The sequence below is a fragment of the Eleutherodactylus coqui genome, chromosome 13, assembly GCF_035609145.1.
Source record: "Eleutherodactylus coqui strain aEleCoq1 chromosome 13, aEleCoq1.hap1, whole genome shotgun sequence".
Taxonomy (NCBI): domain Eukaryota; kingdom Metazoa; phylum Chordata; class Amphibia; order Anura; family Eleutherodactylidae; genus Eleutherodactylus; species Eleutherodactylus coqui.
The window spans coordinates 50,748,649-50,765,966 of NC_089849.1; the positions used below are offsets into that span (position 1 = coordinate 50,748,649).

Here is a 17,318-nt window from a genome sequence, read left to right on the forward strand (position 1 = left end):
CTCAGTATACAGCGGCAGGTAGCTGATAATTATCTTTTTCTCACTGGTAGATTAGTAATATGTACTTACTGATACAGCAAACTTCAACTTGAATGTGATAACTTTGTGCCACAAGTTATCTTAAACTTGGATGGGATTTTTCATTACTGAAAAGGACTTCACAACTACTCTCATTCCTGCTTACTGCTGACCAGAACATGTGACTGCTGCAGCCAATCATTGGCCAGAGTAGTGATCTTCAGTAGCCAGTGATTGGCTGCAGCAGTCACATGTCCTGGTCAGCAGTAAGCAGGAATGAGAGTGGTTGCGAAGTCATTTTAAGTAATGGGAAAACACCTTTGAGCCCTTGAAAAGCTATTGTTATATAAACCCAACAAATCTATTGAAAATAAGTCAAAAGGGTGAATAAACGTTGGTGCAGAACATTTTCTTTATGCAACAAAGGGAACCTGTGACCGGCACACAGCTTTTCGCTTTCAGTCTGATGACACAATCCGCAAGTTGATTACATGGTCCATGCACAGACTTTCGGTGCTGACAAGGCGGGCATAGGCAGGTAAGTATAGAAAATACCTCCCTGGGCTTTTGGGAACTTGGCCTATGAGCACCATAACTTAGTTTATGGTGCTTATAAATACATAGTAACATAGTATGTTAGGCTGAATGAAGACAATGTCCATCTAGTTCAGCCTGTTTCAACCCCCTTGTTGATCCAGAGCAAGGCAAAAAAAAAACAAGAGGCAGAAGCCAATAGCTGGTGACAGGTTCCCTTTAAGTCTCAAATTAAACTTTGCTACATCTGCTTAGTCATTTTGACCTTACTATCAGCTCTCACCGCATTGACACCATTGTGAGCTAATGGTGCCTTGTGCTCATACATAGCAGCCAATCCGAGGAGGCAGAGCCACCATGTGAGGGAAACAGCAGTCTGAACCAATGATGAGATAGGAGGCGTTTCTCAGACAACCTCAGGCTCCTTGTAGACTAGGCTGTAGTCACAGATCACAGCTCTGCCCTAAAGAACTGAGCTATAAAGCAACCAACCAGCAAGATCAGAGGAAAATAAAGAACTGGTAATCATCAACTGTATATACTGACTTATGTTCCAGATTTGTGACCCGGACTGGACAGTCACTTTAATAACGAATGCCACATGGAACAGTGCAAGTTATTATAAAGCACAACTATTTAAAACATCATTATAAGCAGTCAGAAGTAGGCACTATTACAATGTTCTTTATGGGAAAAGTTACGATTTTATGGAAGGAATGAAAGGGTGATTGACTGTGGAACATTGTAGACATCTATATGAATGATCTCTGGGGTCAGAAGAGGAGTTAGGAAAAATCGCCTACAATATCTTTCAATCACTGCTACGTGCTCAATGTAGCAAAAGGTATAACTGAGGGTAACACATCTCTGGTTGAACTGGACATGCATTTGGAATTCATGGGTCAGATGAAATAAGAAGGCATTCTGCTTTACTGTAACTCACCGATATGTCTGGGTAGTGTCCGGCTGATGAGTGGTAAAGGAGGTGACATGGACTGTAAGGATATTGTGTCGTCGTCCTGTGAGCAGCCGGCCTGGATGGCCCGGAGGTAGCTGTGGCTGCGTGAGCGGAAGTAATTGGGTAGATGGAGGTCAAAAGCTTCAGTGTGGGACTGTTCAGTTTCTCCAAACATAGCCTGAACCAAGGGGTAACGCTCCCTCTTCCCTTCTGTTAACATTGGGTATCTTATAAGTGGCTCCTCTGCAACTAGAGACAGGGGATACTTTTCCCTCGGCTCCTCAGGCACCTCGCACAGTGGATATTGTTCACTTTCTTCTTCCTCTACTTGGCAAAGCTGAAATCTCTCTTTAGGTTCCTCTGGAACTTGACATAAACTGTATCGTTCTATTGGCTCTTCTGGGACCTGGCATAATGGATAGCGCTCCCTCTGTTCCTCAGCTACCTGACTGAGGGAATGATATCTTTCCCTATGTTCTTCTATTTCTTGTGTTTGGTACTGCAGCACACAGCGGGGCTCAGTATCCTATGGAAATAAAGAAGTAAGGGCATTTTTATTAACCGTCCACATTATTGTTCAATATTCTGATAAAAGCACCAGACAAAATATTCTGCACATCAGAGGAGTAACTTGAAGCTTCTGAGCCCCAATGCAAAACCTGTAACAGGGCCCCCAACTATAATACTTTATTCATAGTATTGGGCTTCCTATATGGAGAAGAGAGGCCTTATGGGCCCCCCAAGGCTCCTGGGCCCGGGTGCAACCGCATCCCCTGCATCCTCTATAGTTACGCCCCTGCTGCACACATACTGCAGGGTTTTATATAGCTGCAAGGACAAGGAAGTAAACTTTTTGCAGTTACCTGGATTTCTGTATTGTTTAATAACAAAATGTAGTCTGATTGTTATCTGCATTGAATGGCCGCTTTAGTAGAGACACTGGCCCTGTATAGAAATGAACCCTTTCCAATCCATTGTCTGACGTCTTAAGACATTATGATTTACGGCTGTACAGCTCTGATGTTGGAAGACGTCCGTCGGGGTTCTCTTACTATATATTGCCAGCCTCTCTGCTGTCGGAGCCTATTCAACGTGTCATCTCATGCAGTACTGGCTTTAGACAGCATATGGCGCCGTTGTATAATGGCAGAAAAAGAGTAAGCCCCCCAGGAAAAACCAGGATACAAATTGGATTGGAAAGGGTTAAAAAAGTTTTCCAGTTAAATACTATTGAGGACCTATCATCGGAGTAGGTCATCAATAGTTGATCGTGCCGACCTCTGTGTTATTGCGGCGCTGATAGCATGCCCCTGCACAACTGATCGGTCAGGGTCCTAAGCGACGGAACCCGGCCGATCAACAATTGATGACCTATCCCGAATATAGGTCATCAGTAGTATTTAACTGGGAAACCCCTTTAAACACATGACCCCAGAGTGCAGCATAAAATTACGTGAGCAAGTTTTCTGTGGATGAGTTTTAGTGTGAATCCACATTAGAAAGGGAAAATCAAAAGATCTGAACGACTTCAAATGAGGTATTGTCATCAGTGCAAGACCACCAAGGGCCAGTATTGTACTGCCAACCTTGTGAAGTTTTGGTGTGATCAAGGTGTGATCAAGGAAAAACATCCAGCAAAAGGGAATCCTGTGGACATAAGCAATTAATCAAGGAAAGGGGTCAGAGGAGGATGTGAAGAATCGTTCTGATGAACTGGTGCAGAGTCAAGCCAATAGCAGCCAAATACAATGCTGGTGCTCCGTCTAATGTTTCTAAGCACACAGCCTGTTGTTCCCTAGCACAACACAGATGGGCTATAACAGCAGATAACCAGTTCTATTGCTATTATTGCATAAAGGCAGCTTCAGCCGAGCGCAAGTGCAAATACGCTCACCGCTACAGAGCGTATTTGCACATTAACAAGGCAAAATTCTTTTCTTTTAACCGTGTAAATTTCACACTATTGCGCGCCGAAAAAAAAAAAAGGAGAAAGATAGGTCCTGCCCTATGTATTCTCACATGTAGAAAAACGATGTGCGAAAAAGATAGGGCCTTCGGGGTCCGCACATACCTGCTCTGTCGCCAGAGAATTTGTACTGCGGAATCCACGACCTGTCCACAATGTTCATTGCGGAAGGGCCGCAAGATCAGATGGCTTCCACTGACTTCAATGGAAGCCAATCAGGCGGAATCCACACAAAAATGGAGCGGAGGCTCGCAGGCAGTCATGCGCAGTGCAATTTCTTTGTTTGTTTGCATTTCCTGCACTGTAACTTAGCGAAGATGTGTGTATCCGCAGCTCATACGGAATGTTAATTGTGTATGGGTCGCGAGTCGGACGCCTCCATTGACATCAATAGAGGCCTTCAGCGGCAAAATAGATCATGCTGCTGTTTTTCTTCTGTTTGCGGAATACGCAATGTAGATCTGCGAGTGTGGAGGAAAAAAAAAATCGAAAATGCATGCCTTTCAATACCCGCGGTTTACTGCGGAAAGTCATCGAAGACGCCGACTGCAGAATCCGCAATTCAAGTCCGGTCGTGTGAGCCCAGCCTTACTGTAGATAGCAAACAGACCACATTTTATTAGGGTGCTATGACATGGGATGAAATGTTGGGCACAGATGCCTAACAGGTCGCCCCAGCGATAATCATTCCTATTTACACAGGAAGGAGCATCGCTGACTGAATGGAGATGGAGTTCCGTCCCGCCCGCCTCCATTCACAGTAAGCAGGCAGTCGTTGACTTATGAACAACCTCCTGTTTACACAGAATGATACGGCATTCAGTTTTCTGCATGCAGAAGCTGAACAACGAGCTAGAAGGGAACAACTTCTTGTTAGTCATTCAGATTCTTGCTGGATCATGGAAATCCGAGCGATAATCGTTCCATGTAAAAGAGCCTTTAGTAATTAATTAATCCAGAAATCCAAGTAATTCCAAAGGGTTCATTTATTTTTTCTTACGACTGTAGTTTTTCTGCAAACAGGAAAATATTAAAGTGACAGTATACCTAATAGTTAGAGATGAGCGAGTATACTTGCTAAAGGCAATTGCTCGAGCGAGCATTGCCTTTAGCGAGTACCTGCCTGCTCGAGACTGCAGGTTCGGGTGCCGGCGCGGGGGAGCGGTGAGTAGCGGCTGTCAGCAGGGGGGAGCAGCGGAGAGAGAGGGAGAGAGAGATCTCCCCTCCGTTCCTCCCCGCTCTCCCCCGCAGCTCCGTGCCCGCTGCCAGCACCCGAACCTTCAGTCTCGAGCGGGGGAGATACTCGCTAAAGGCAATGCTCGCTCGAGAAATTGCCTTTAGCGAGTATACTCGCTCATCTATACTAATAGTGTTTATTTAGCCATACAATCCACAGCATGGTGGCTCTAAGAACAGAGCTTGTATCCCAATGAATAGCAATGGTCTATGTGGGAAGCCACTGGATTGCCCATACAGATCAAACCAAATGCCCCTGTCTTGCTCAAAATAAGAGGGATATCTGATAGGAAAGACTCAGACTAATTCGTTAGGTTGAAGCAAAACAGAAGAAATTGCTCTAAAAAAAGTTACAAAAATATACTCTTAATTAAAAAAAAAAACTGAAAGGAGTTGTTGTTTTGCTGCAAAACTCTGCATGTAGTTACATCTCAGGCAGATATACAATTGGTTAGAGCTGTGGTGTGATTAGATGAACGGTCTTGCCACCTGGGGCCATAAAAGTGGTTCTACCCGTGACCTATAAAGAGTCTCTCAGAGGATCCCTGTGTGTAGTGACCTCTTTTTCCGCTTCTATAGAGCTTGTTGACCACTAGACGCCTCTACAATGCAATCTAAGATATTTCACCCAGTTTACAGAGTTTGAGAGGGCGCATTATTGGAATGCAAGAAGCTAGATGGTTGTACTGACAAATTGCCCACCAAATGAGCTGTTTTGACCAGACTGTTAGGAGGTGTTGGGGCCAGTGGAGGGCACACACACACGATGCCCTCAACAGACCACCAGTAGAGAGGATCGTCTGATCGTCCAACAAGCACAAGCAGCTCCAAATGTTCCGTTGCCCACCATCCAGAGACAGGTGGCACCTTCATTACAGGCCACTGTCTGTCTGAATCATTTTCAGGTGCTTGTCTGAAAGACATTTGGTTTCACGTCACCCATTATGTGTACTGTCACTAACCCACCATCACCTCTGTTTGCAGTGGTATCGTGTATGACAAAACTGATTCTATGGAGTGGAACCGGATTGTCTTCAGTGATTAATCCAGGCTTAGTTTGGACACTGACGATGGTACAGGGCACTAGAGCCTCCATGCCTATCTGTATCACATCTTGTATCCAAGCTAGAAGTGGTACAACAGGGCAATAGAGCCTCCATGCCCGCCCGTATCACATCTTGTATCCAAGCTAGAGGTGGTACAACAGGGCACTAGAGCCTCCGTGCCCGCCCATATCACATCTTGTATCCAAGCGTACAACAGGGTACTAGAGCCTCCATGCCTGCCCGTACCACATCTTGTATCCTAGCTAGAGGCAGTACAACAGGGTACTAGAGCCTCCATGCCTGCCCGTATCACATCTTGTATCCAAGCTAGAGGTGGTACAACAGGGTACTAGAGCCTCCATGCCTGCCCGTATCACATCTTGTATCCAAGCTAGAGTCAGTACAACAGGGAAGTAGAGCCTCTATTCCTGCTCGTATCACATCTTGTATCCAAGCTAGAGGTGGTACAACAGGGTCCTAGAGCCTCTTTTCAAGGGGTCAATTTTCGACAATAAATTCTCCTTTTGCTCTGATATTGTAATCACTTATATTAACATTACAATCACACAGATAACGTTTCATTCCATTCAGAAATTCCTTCTAGGGGAGGAATATTTTTTTACAATGAGTGTACCGTACCATGGAAGTCCTCCTGGATTAGAAACCATGCTTCAAAATGCTAAAAACATCATGAGACAACAAGAAAAGTTTGCTTTTTCCAATTCATTGTTTAAGCCTACATGCTGAAGGTCATGCCTTCTCCAATTGGAAATTTCATTCTGTAGCCAAATTGGCTGGTGACCTGAGCACTTGGCAGTCTTTCCAACACTTTAATAGGAAATGGGAATAAATTTTAGTCTAAATGTCCAACAGTTCATTAAGAAAGTGCACTTTATCGCAGAGTGTGACCATTTCATTGTGCGGCACGTGTGACAGCTTTAAATGCCAAGGCGGTGTAACAATGGTGCACAGACTGTTAGAGCAGTAGCTCTTTTCCAGCTTGGAAAGTTCTGGCATGTTGTTGTACCTCCCATGGAATAAATAGTTCTTCACCACATAGCCATGAAATACATTGTATTGCCTTATATATTAATTTACATTAATGATTGCTACAGTTTACTATGTCTCTTATGATGTTCAGTTGCAAGAAAAAGTGAGTCAACCCTTTGGAATTCCCTAGATTTCTGTATTGATTACTAATCAAATATAGTCTGATTGTTATCTAAGTCACAATTATAGACAAACGCAATTTAACTAATAACACACAAACAGCTGTACACTTGATGCCTTTTATTGAACACAACTAGAAAATATCCACAATGCAGAAAGAAAAAGTAAGGGCACTTTAACATATAACGATTTATCGTTCATTCACACGAACGAATGATCTCAGTTAAACGAACACCTATAAATCGCTAAATCACTGTACCAATGAATGAGAAGGACTGAATGATGGATATTTAAACTAACCGATTAGCAACTGGGCCAACAATGGTTTTCATGCTTGCATAAAACGAACAAGTCTCAACGTGAGACAACAACTGAACAACATATGATTATCGTTCACTTTTCGTTCATCGTTCATCTTATCGTTTGGTTTAAACAGCGTTCATTCAGTCCTTCTCATTTGCTTATGCGGCCAATGTAAAAAAGACTGAATGATTCTGAATGATTTCTCGTTTGAACGAGCCAACGATGTGTCTGCCTGTCTAAACAGGCTGCACAAGCAAACAACCTAAGGCTGATGCCATTCGTTAAAATGATAATGGGCTCGTCTAAAAGGGCCCTTAGTGAACCTCTGCTTTAATGACTTTTCCAAGAACTAATTTGCAAAACGTTTTTCAGATAAAGATATAAGATTACAATTGTGTGTGTCATAGGTGCTTTGGTCATAAAAAAAAGCTACACAAAGCCTGGTTACTGACAAATCTGTTCTTCCGCTGAAGGATTGGTTAGTGTGAACCATGCCTCGATGGAATCAACTTTCAGAAGACGTTGTAGGAGCGCATGGAAAAGCTTCAAATGTATTGTTAAAGGCTTGAATGTATAGTAGTCCAGGCTTAGACAAATTATCTGTAAATGGAAAAAAATTCTGAATTGTTGCTCGTCTCCCTATAAGTGAATATCCTATTAAAATGAACATGGGTGAAAGAAACTCAAAAGTTAACAGCAAAATTTTTACTGTAGACTGCAGATTGCAAAACCCTCTGTTCATGTATCCACTGTTAGAAAAACACTGAGGAAGAATGGTGTTTATGGAAAGACATTATAAAGTAAGCTGCTGCTATGCAAATAAACCTGTGGGCTGTCATGAGTTTGCCCGAGGCCATGTAGATGTTACATAGTTTGGAAATGTTCTATGGACAGTTGAGGCAAAAGAGGAACTTTTTAGCACAAATGTATGCATGTGTGAGGGCATCTTTGCTGGCTCAGGGCTTGGACATGTTGCGATTAAAGAGGAAACAATAAATTCTAAGGTGGATCAAGATATTTTACCGGAGAATGCAAGGGCAACAGTCCATGATCTCAAGGTAAAGAGGTGTTGGGTGATGCAGCAAGACAATGAGTCAAAACACACAAGTAGATCAGCTAGAGAATAGTTGAAAACAATAATTTGTAGAGATGAGCGAGCACCAAAATGCTCGGGTGCTCGTTACTCGGGACGAAATTATCGCGATGCTCGAGGGTTCGTTTCGAGTAACGAATCCCATTGAAGTCAATGGGCGACCCGAGCATTTTTGTATTTCGCCGATGCTCGCTAAGGTTTTCATGTGTGAAAATCTGGGCAATTCAAGAAAGTGATGGGAACAACACAGCAACGGATAGGGCAGGCGAGGGGCTACATGTTGGGCTGCATCTCAAGTTCCCAGGTCCCACTAGTAAGCCACAATAGCGGCAAGAGTGCCCCCCCCCCAACAACTTTTACTTCTGAAAAGCCCTCATTAGCAATGGATACCTTAGCTAAGCACCACACTACCTCCAACAAAGCACAATCACTGCCTGCATGACACTCCACTGCCACTTCTCCTGGGTTACATGCTGCCCAACCCCCCCTGCACGACCCAGTGTCCACAGCGCACACAAAAGTGTCCCTGCGCAGCCTTCAGCTGCCCTCATGCCACACCACCCTCATGTCTATTTATAAGTGCGTCTGCCATGACGAGGAACCGCAGGCACACACTGCAGAGGGTTGGCACGGCTAGGCAGCGACCCTCTTTAAAAGGGGCGGGGCGATAGCCCACAATGCTGTACAGAAGCAATGAGAAATATAATCCTGTGCCACCGCCATCAGGAGCTGCACACGTGGGCATAGCAATGGGGAACCTATGTGCCACACACTATTCATTCTGTCAAGGTGTCTGCATGCCCCAGTCAGACCGCGGTTTTTAATTCATAGACACAGGCAGGTACAACTCCCTATTGTGAAGTCCCTGTGGACCGACAGCATGGGTGGCTCCCTGGAACCCACCCGCTGTACATAAATATATCCCATTGCATTGCCCAACACAGCTGAGGTAGTAATGTCGTGCTTAATGCAGGTGGGCTTCGGCCCACACTGCATGCCCCAGTCTGACTGGGGTTCTTTAGATGTGGAAACAGATGCATTTATAATTCTCTGTGGACCCACAGCATGGGTGGGTGCCAGGAAGCCACCAGCGGTACATAGAAATATCCCATTGCATTGCCCAACACAGCTGAGGTAGTAATGTCGTGCTTAATGCAGGTGGGCTTCGGCCCACACTGCATGCCCCAGTCAGACTGGGGTTCTTTAGAAGTGGAAACAGATGCATTTATAATTCCCTGTGGACCCACAGCATGGGTGGGTGCCAGGAAGCCACCGGCGGTACATAAAAATATCCCATTGCATTGCCCAACACAGCTGAGGTAGTAATGTCGTGCTTAATGCAGGTGGGCTTCGGCCCACACTGCATGCCCCAGTCAGACTGGGGTTCTTTAGAAGTGGAAACAGATGCATTTATAATTCCCTGTGGACCCACAGCATGGGTGGGTGCCAGGAAGCCACCGGCGGTACATAAAAATATCCCATTGCATTGCCCAACACAGCGGATGTAACGTCAGCTGTAATGCAGGTGGGCTAAAAATTTATTTGATTACACTGTAGGCGAGGGCCCCCAAAAATTGCTGTATCAACAGTACTAATGTACATCAGAAAAATTGGCCATGGCCAACCAAGAGGGCAGGTGAAACCCATTAATCGCTTTGGTTAATGTGGCTTAAGTGGTAACTAGGCCTGGAGGCAGCCCAGTTTAACGAAAAATTGGTTCAAGTTAAAGTTTCAACGCTTTTAAGAGCATTGAAACGTATAAAAATTGTTTAGAAAAATTATATGAGTGAGCCTTGTGGCCCTAAGAAAAATTGCCCGTTCGGTGTGATTACGTGAGGTTTCAGGAGGAGGAGCAGGAGGAGGAGGAGGAGGAATATTATACACAGATTGATGAAGCAGAAATGTCCCCGTTTTGGATGGTGAGAGAGAACGATGCTTCCATCCGCGGGTTCAGCCTACGTATTGCTTAGGTATCGCTGCTGTCCGCTGGTGGAGAAGAGAAGTCTGGGGAAATCCAGGCTTTGTTCATCTTGATGAGTGTAAGCCTGTCGGCACTGTCGGTTGACAGGTGGGTACGCTTATCCGTGATGATTCCCCCAGCCACACTAAACACACTCTCTGACAAGACGCTAGCCGCAGGACAAGCAAGCACCTCCAGGGCATACAGCGCGAGTTCAGGCCACGTGTCCAGCTTCGACACCCAGTAGTTGTAGGTGGCAGAGGCGTCACAGAGGACGGTCGTGCGATCGGCTACGTATTCCCTCACCATCCTTTTACAGTGCTCCCGCCAACTCAGCCTTGACTGGGGAGCGGTGACACAGTCTTGCTGGGGAGCCATAAAGCTGGCAAAGGCCTTGGAGAATGTTCCCCTGCCTGCGCTGTACATGCTGCCTGATCTCTGCTCCTCCCCTGCTACCTGGCCCTCGGAACTGCGCCTTCTGCCACTAGCGCTGTCGGATGGGAAGTTTACCATCAGTTTGTCCACCAGCGCCCTGTGGTATAGCATCATTCTCGAACCCCTTTCCTCTTCGGGAATGAGAGTGCAAAGGCTCTCCTTATACCGTGGGTCAAGCAGTGTGTACACCCAGTAATCCGTAGTGGCCAGAATGCGTGTAATGCGAGGGTCACGAGAAAGGCAACCTAACATGAAGTCAGCCATGTGTGCCAGGGTACCTGTACGCAACACATGTCTGTCTTCACTAGGAAGATCACTTTCAGGATCCTCCTCTTCCTCCTCTTCCTCCTCCTCAGGCCATACACGCTGAAAGGATGACAGGCAAGCAGCATGGGTACCGTCAGCAGTGGGCCAAGCTGTCTCTTCCCCCTCCTCCTCATCCTCCTCATGCTCCTCCTCCTCCTCCTGAACGCGCTGAGATATAGACAGGAGGGTGCTCTGACTATCCAGCGACATACTGTCTTCCCCCGGCTCTGTTTCCGAGCGCAAAGCGTCTGCCTTTATGCTTTGCAGGGAACTTCTCAAGATGCATAGCAGAGGAATGGTGACGCTAATGATTGCAGCATCGCCGCTCACCACCTGGGTAGACTCCTCAAATTTTCCAAGGACCTGGCAGATGGCTGCCAACCAGGCCCACTCTTCTGTAAATAATTGAGGAGGCTGACTCCCACTGCGCCGCGCAAGTTGGAGTTGGTATTCCACTATAGCTCTACGCTGCTCATAGAGTCTGGCCAACATGTGGAGCGTAGAGTTCCACTGTGTGGGCACGTCGCACAGCAGTCGGTGCACTGGCAGATTAAACCGATGTTGCAGGGTGGCAGCGTGCGTGTGTGATTTGCGGAAATGTGCGCAGATCCGGCGCACCTTTCCGAGCAGGTATGACAAGTGGGGGTAGCTTTTCAGAAAGCGCTGAACCACCAAATTAAACACATGGGCCAGGCATGGCATGTGCGTGAGGCTGCCGAGCTGCAGAGCCGCCACCAGCTTACGGCCGTTGTCACACACGACCATGCCCGGTTGGAGGCTCAGCGGCGCAAGCCAGCGGTCGGTCTGCTCTGTCAGACCCTGCAGCAGTTCATGGGCCGTGTGCCTCTTCTCTCCTAAGCTGAGTAGTTTCAGCACGGCCTGCTGACGCTTGCCCACCGCTGTGCTGCCGTGCCACGCGACATCGACTGCTGGCGACGTGCTGCTGCTGACACATCTTGATTGCGAGACAGAGGTTGCGTAGGAGGAGGAGGAGGAGGAGGATGGTTTAGTGGAGGAAGCATACACCGCCGCAGATACCAGCACCGAGCTGGGGCCCGCAATTCTGGGGGTGGGAAGGACGTGAGTGGTCCCAGGCTCTGACTCTGTCCCAGCCTCCACTAAATTCACCCAATGTGCCGTCAGGGAGATATAGTGGCCCTGCCCGCCTGTGCTTGTCCACGTGTCCGTTGTTAAGTGGACCTTGGCAGTAACCGCGTTGGTGTGGGCGCGTACAATGTTGCGGGAGACGTGGTCGTGCAGGCCTGGGACGGCACATCGGGAAAAGTAGTGGCGACTGGGAACCGAGTAGCGCGGGGCCGCCGCCGCCATCATACTTTTGAAAGCCTCCGTTTCCACAAGCCTATACGGCAGCATCTCTAGGCTGATCAATTTTGCAATGTGCACGTTTAACGCTTGAGCGTGCGGGTGCGTGGCGTCGTACTTGCGCTTGCGCTCAAACTGTGGCGCTAGCGACGTCTGGACGCTACGCTGAGAGACATTGCTGGATGGGGCCGAGGACAGCGGAGGTGAGGGTGTGGGTGCAGGCCAGGAGATGGTAGTGCCTGTGTCCTCAGAGGGGGGTTGGATCTCAGTGGCAGGTTGGGGCACAGGGGGAGAGGCAGTGGTGCAAACCGGAGGCGGTGAACGGGCATCGTCCCACCTTGTGGGGTGCTTGGCCATCATATGCCTGCGCATGCTGTTGGTGGTGCCTCCCCAGCTGATCTTGGCGCGACAAAGGTTGCACACCACTGTTCGTCGGTCGTCAGGCGTCTCTGTGAAAAACTGCCACACCGTAGAGCACCTTGACCTGTGCAGGGTGGCATGGCGCGAGGGGGCGCTTTGGGAAACAGTTGGTGGATTATTCGGTCTGGCCCTGCCTCTACCCCTGGCCACTGCACTGGCTCGGCCTGTGCCCACACCCTGACTTGGGCCTCCGCGTCCTCGCCCGCGTCCACGTCCTATAGGCCTACCCCTACCCCTCAGCATGGTGTATTACCAGTGATTTGATTTCCCAGGCAGAAAATAAATTGGCGCAAGCCTGCTGTTAAACGTAGCTGGCTGCGTATGATTTGTTTACTATCTCCACCCACCACACACGTACACAGAACGCTGAGGACTGACAGAGGCAGGGCACATAGAATTTTTCCCTTTTTTTAAAAAGAAAAGGCCCACTGACTATATTCAATCAGATAAGAAATCTGTTCCACAGAAATGCAGTTATATGAAGTGCAGCAAAGCGGTGATTTTTCCCAGGAAGGCAGGAAATAAATTGGCGCAAGCCTGCTGTTAAACGTAGCTGGCTGCGTATGATTCGTTTACTATCTCCACCCACCACACACGTACACAGAACGCTGAGGACTGACAGAAGCAGGGCACATAGAATTTTTCCCTTTTTTTAAAAAGAAAAGGCCCACTGACTATATTCAATCAATAATATATGTCTTCTGGCCCTGCCTACACAATTCTGTCCCTGTAGTATTACTGCAGGGCGCAATGCTCTGCACACGGTTAAATGTGGCCCTAAGAAGGACCGTTGGGGTTCTTGAAGCCTACACTCACTCCTAACACTCTCCCTGCCTAACCACCACTTCTGTCCCTGGACTATTACTGCAGGGCGCAATGCTCTGCAGACAGCCGATTTTGAAAAAAAAAAATTGTGCAACACTGCTAACAGCACCCTCCACAGTACTGCACACGGATAGATGTGGCCCTGAGAAGGACCGTTGGGGTTCTTGAAGCCTACACTCACTCCTAACACTCTCCCTACAGCAGCACCAGCAGCAGCACTTTCCCTCAGCTAACTCAGTCACAAGGCATCTGAGGCGAGCCGCGGGAGGGGCCGACTTTTATACTCGGGTGACATCTGATCTCCCCAGCCACTCACAGCAGGGGGGTGGTATAGGGCTTGAACGTCACAGGGGGAAGTTGTAATGCCTTCCCTGTCTTTCAATTGGCCAGAAAAGCGCGCTAACGTCTCAGAGAGGAAACTGAAAGTAACCGGAACATCGCGTGGTACTCGTTACGAGTAACGAGCATCCCGAACACGCTAATATTCGCCCGAGCATCAAGCTCAGACGAGTACGTTTGCTCATCTCTAATAATTTGTATTTTGAAATGCCCAAGTCAGAGTCCTGACCTAAACCTTATCGAGCTGCTGTGGTATGACCTGTAGAGGGCTGTGCATGCAAGGCATTCCAGAAATATTGATGAACTGAAACACATTTGCAGAGAGGAATGGTCTAAAATTCCTCCTCAATGTTGTGTAAATCTGATTTGCAACTACAAGAAACATTTGGTGGGCATGATTGCTACTATAGGAAGATTTACAGCTTATTAGATTCAAGGGTTCACTTACTTTTTCTCCATGTAGTGTGGAGGTTCACTCAATGTACTCAATAATCGATCTGAACGCCATACCTGTTTGTGTGTTATAAGGCCTCACGCATACTGGCAGTTTTTGCTGTAGAATATGGGTCGGGCATCTGACCCTAGATTCCGCAGCAATAACCCTCCATAGCATGCAATGGCAAAGTGATTTTTCATGCCCGCAAGTGGAAATCAATTGCGATTCCCATAGGAAAAATCGCAGCATGCCCCATTTTTGTGTGGAACCCGCATGGATGGCTTCCATTGTGGTCAATGGAAGCCGTCCAACCCTCGGCCATTATGGAATGGCCACGGGACCCGCTTCATCACCTAGCAAAGGCGCAGGGAAATCTGTACTGCAAATGTGTGACAGCGCAACGACCGGACCATTCGCAGTACAGATTAAAAAAGAAAAAGGCAGGTAAGTAGGGTCACCGGCTACGGTCAGGGACGGATTCCGCTGCGGGATGCCGCTTCCAGAATTCGGACCTGCCGTGTGCATGAGGCCTTAATGTAGTTAGATTGTGTTTGTCTATAATTGTGACTTAGATAACAATCAAACCATATTTTATGACTACTCAATGCAGAATTCCAGGTAATTTAAAGGGTTCACTTACTTTAACTTGCACCTGTACATAATGATCAGATACCTGGATGCTAAGGTTATCTATTATAAGAAATGAGCACAATGTAGTGCAGTATATATAGCTGTACATCGCTCCTCACCAGACATAGACTGCTCTCTTCTGTAGCACTCTCAGTCAGCTGATTGTAATCCTCTTCCCAACTCTGGAACTTTGGAGGGGACAGGATGTCCATGGAGTCCACACGTTCCAGACTCCTAAGGAGATAATCATAAACAATCCTGTTGGGTGAAGAAATGACACAGTGACAAGAGTACTTTGTAAACATTTTCACACAACTTACATTACGTTAACATCAACATTCTGATTTCCTCAAAAAAACTGAGAAAAAAATGCATCCTATAAAATCTGCATTAACCCTTTCCAATCCAATTTGTATCCTGGTTTTCCTAGGGGGCTTTCTCTTTTTCAGCCGTTATACAATGCTGCTATATGCTGGCTAAAGCCAGTAATGCATGAGGTGACACGTTGGATAGGCTCCAACAGCAGAGAGGTTGGCAATATACAGTAAGAGAACCCCGATGGACGTCTTCCAACATCGGAGCTGTACAACCTTAAATCATAATGTCTTCAGAGGTCAGACAGTGGATTGGAAAGGGTTAATTTCAGTGCGTCTTGTTATTTCTCAGTTTGCTCAGTTTGCCTCCGTACCACTTGGTTTCCATCTTTTTGGCAAAAAAAGACTCTAAATCGCAAGACTTTTTGCCATCCAAAATAACGGAAACTGAATGGAATGGAGATTTCTGTTTTGTTCTTTTTAACATTTCTGTCAGTGAGAAAGGACACAACCAGAAAATACTGTTTAATGGATCCGGAAATAAAACAGAAAAATCTGCTGCAGTTTGTATCAATTAGACAACTGTTTTTTTTTGTTTAGAAAAAAATAAAAGATAGATGGGTTACTAATAGGGATGAGCGAGTATACTCGCTAAGGCACTACCCGCTCTAGCCGAGTATCTCCCCGCTCGTTCCGAAAGATTCGGGTGCCGCCGTGGGGCGGGGAGCTGCGGGGGAGAGCAGGGAGGAACGGAGGGGAGATCTCTCTCTCCCTCTCTCCCGCCCGCTCTGCCCCGCTCCCCGCCGCAACTCACCTGTCAGCTGCGGCGGCCCCCGAATCTTTCGGGATGAGCAGGGAGATACTTGGCTAAGGCACATTACTCGAGCGAGTAGTGCCTTAGCGAGTATACTCGCTCATCCCTAGTTACTAACAGATATAGGGCAGGAAGGGTATGGTTTCTCCTTAGGGAGAGCACCTAGAAGGTGGGAGGAGACTTATAAGGCCATGCATGCTCCTCTGGGAAATATGCAAATGGAAAGATGGAATAATACCTATACAGCACCACTCATTGGTAGACAGCATTCCTGCAAGTCAATGTCAGACCTTTTAACAAGCCTTGTAACAATGACTCGGAATTGTAAGCCAAAGCCAGAGCCTTTCCAGAAGGAGAAGATAACCATGCACAGACAGCTGTTTCGGAGTGATTGCCCCTCACCAGTGTGCAGCAGGTTTCTGGATTGGCTATTGAGAGGCCTATAGATGTGGGTCAAGCAGGGTATTATTTCTCCTTAGGGAGAGCACCTTCCCAGAGGAGCATTGATGGCCTTACAGGTCTCCTCATGCCTTCTAGATGTTCTCCCGAAGGAACAAACAATACTATTCCTGATTTACATCTATAGGCTTCTCACTAGCCAAGCCAGAAATCTGCTGCACACTGATGAGGGACAAACACCCCGAAACAGCTATCTGTGCATGGTTGGCTTTGGCTCATAACTTACAGTCGTTGTTACAAGGCTTGTTAAAAAGTCGGACATTGACTTGAAGAAATGCTGTCCTCCAATAGGTGGCGCTGTAGAGGTATTGTTCAATCTGCCCATTCACTAATAGGCATAAGAATGCTGATGTGAACCCAGTCTGATTGGTGTTGATTTCCTGTAGTCTAGAGTCTAGGGCCATTTTACACAAACCAAGAACCAACCTGTTGTAAGAAGCGCCAATTGACAAAGCATGTTGATCGGTGCTTGTTCATAAACTGCAGAGGATTACATTTATGGGTATGAACAATTGTTAATACGATTGCTTGTCCCCATGCAGCTATCATTGGTGGGATACATATTTCTCTGTTTACAGTATACATTAGGAAATATTGCCTATAGGCTCCCATTGTAAAAAAAAGAAAAACATACTAAACAGTATACTTTTTTCTGCATTACCTTGGTCTACCACTATGTTGTTTACCATACAATGTATACCATCCCAATAGAGACACTCTTTTGGCCTATGCC

The 17,318-nt window shown here is 46.8% G+C and overlaps 1 protein-coding gene across 1 annotated transcript in view; it reads right to left on the bottom strand.

Moving 5' to 3' along the window:
• Positions 1 to 17,318, bottom strand: part of DLGAP4 (DLG associated protein 4) — a 117,432-nt gene that overhangs the window by 91,965 nt on the left and 8,149 nt on the right. Inside the window, exons 3-4 of the mRNA XM_066587634.1 lie at positions 15,118 to 15,232; positions 1,496 to 2,036 (exon numbers count right to left, since the gene is read on the bottom strand). Of these exons, the coding sequence (XP_066443731.1) occupies positions 1,496 to 2,036; positions 15,118 to 15,232 (656 nt within the window). The remainder of the gene's footprint in view (positions 1 to 1,495; positions 2,037 to 15,117; positions 15,233 to 17,318) is intronic.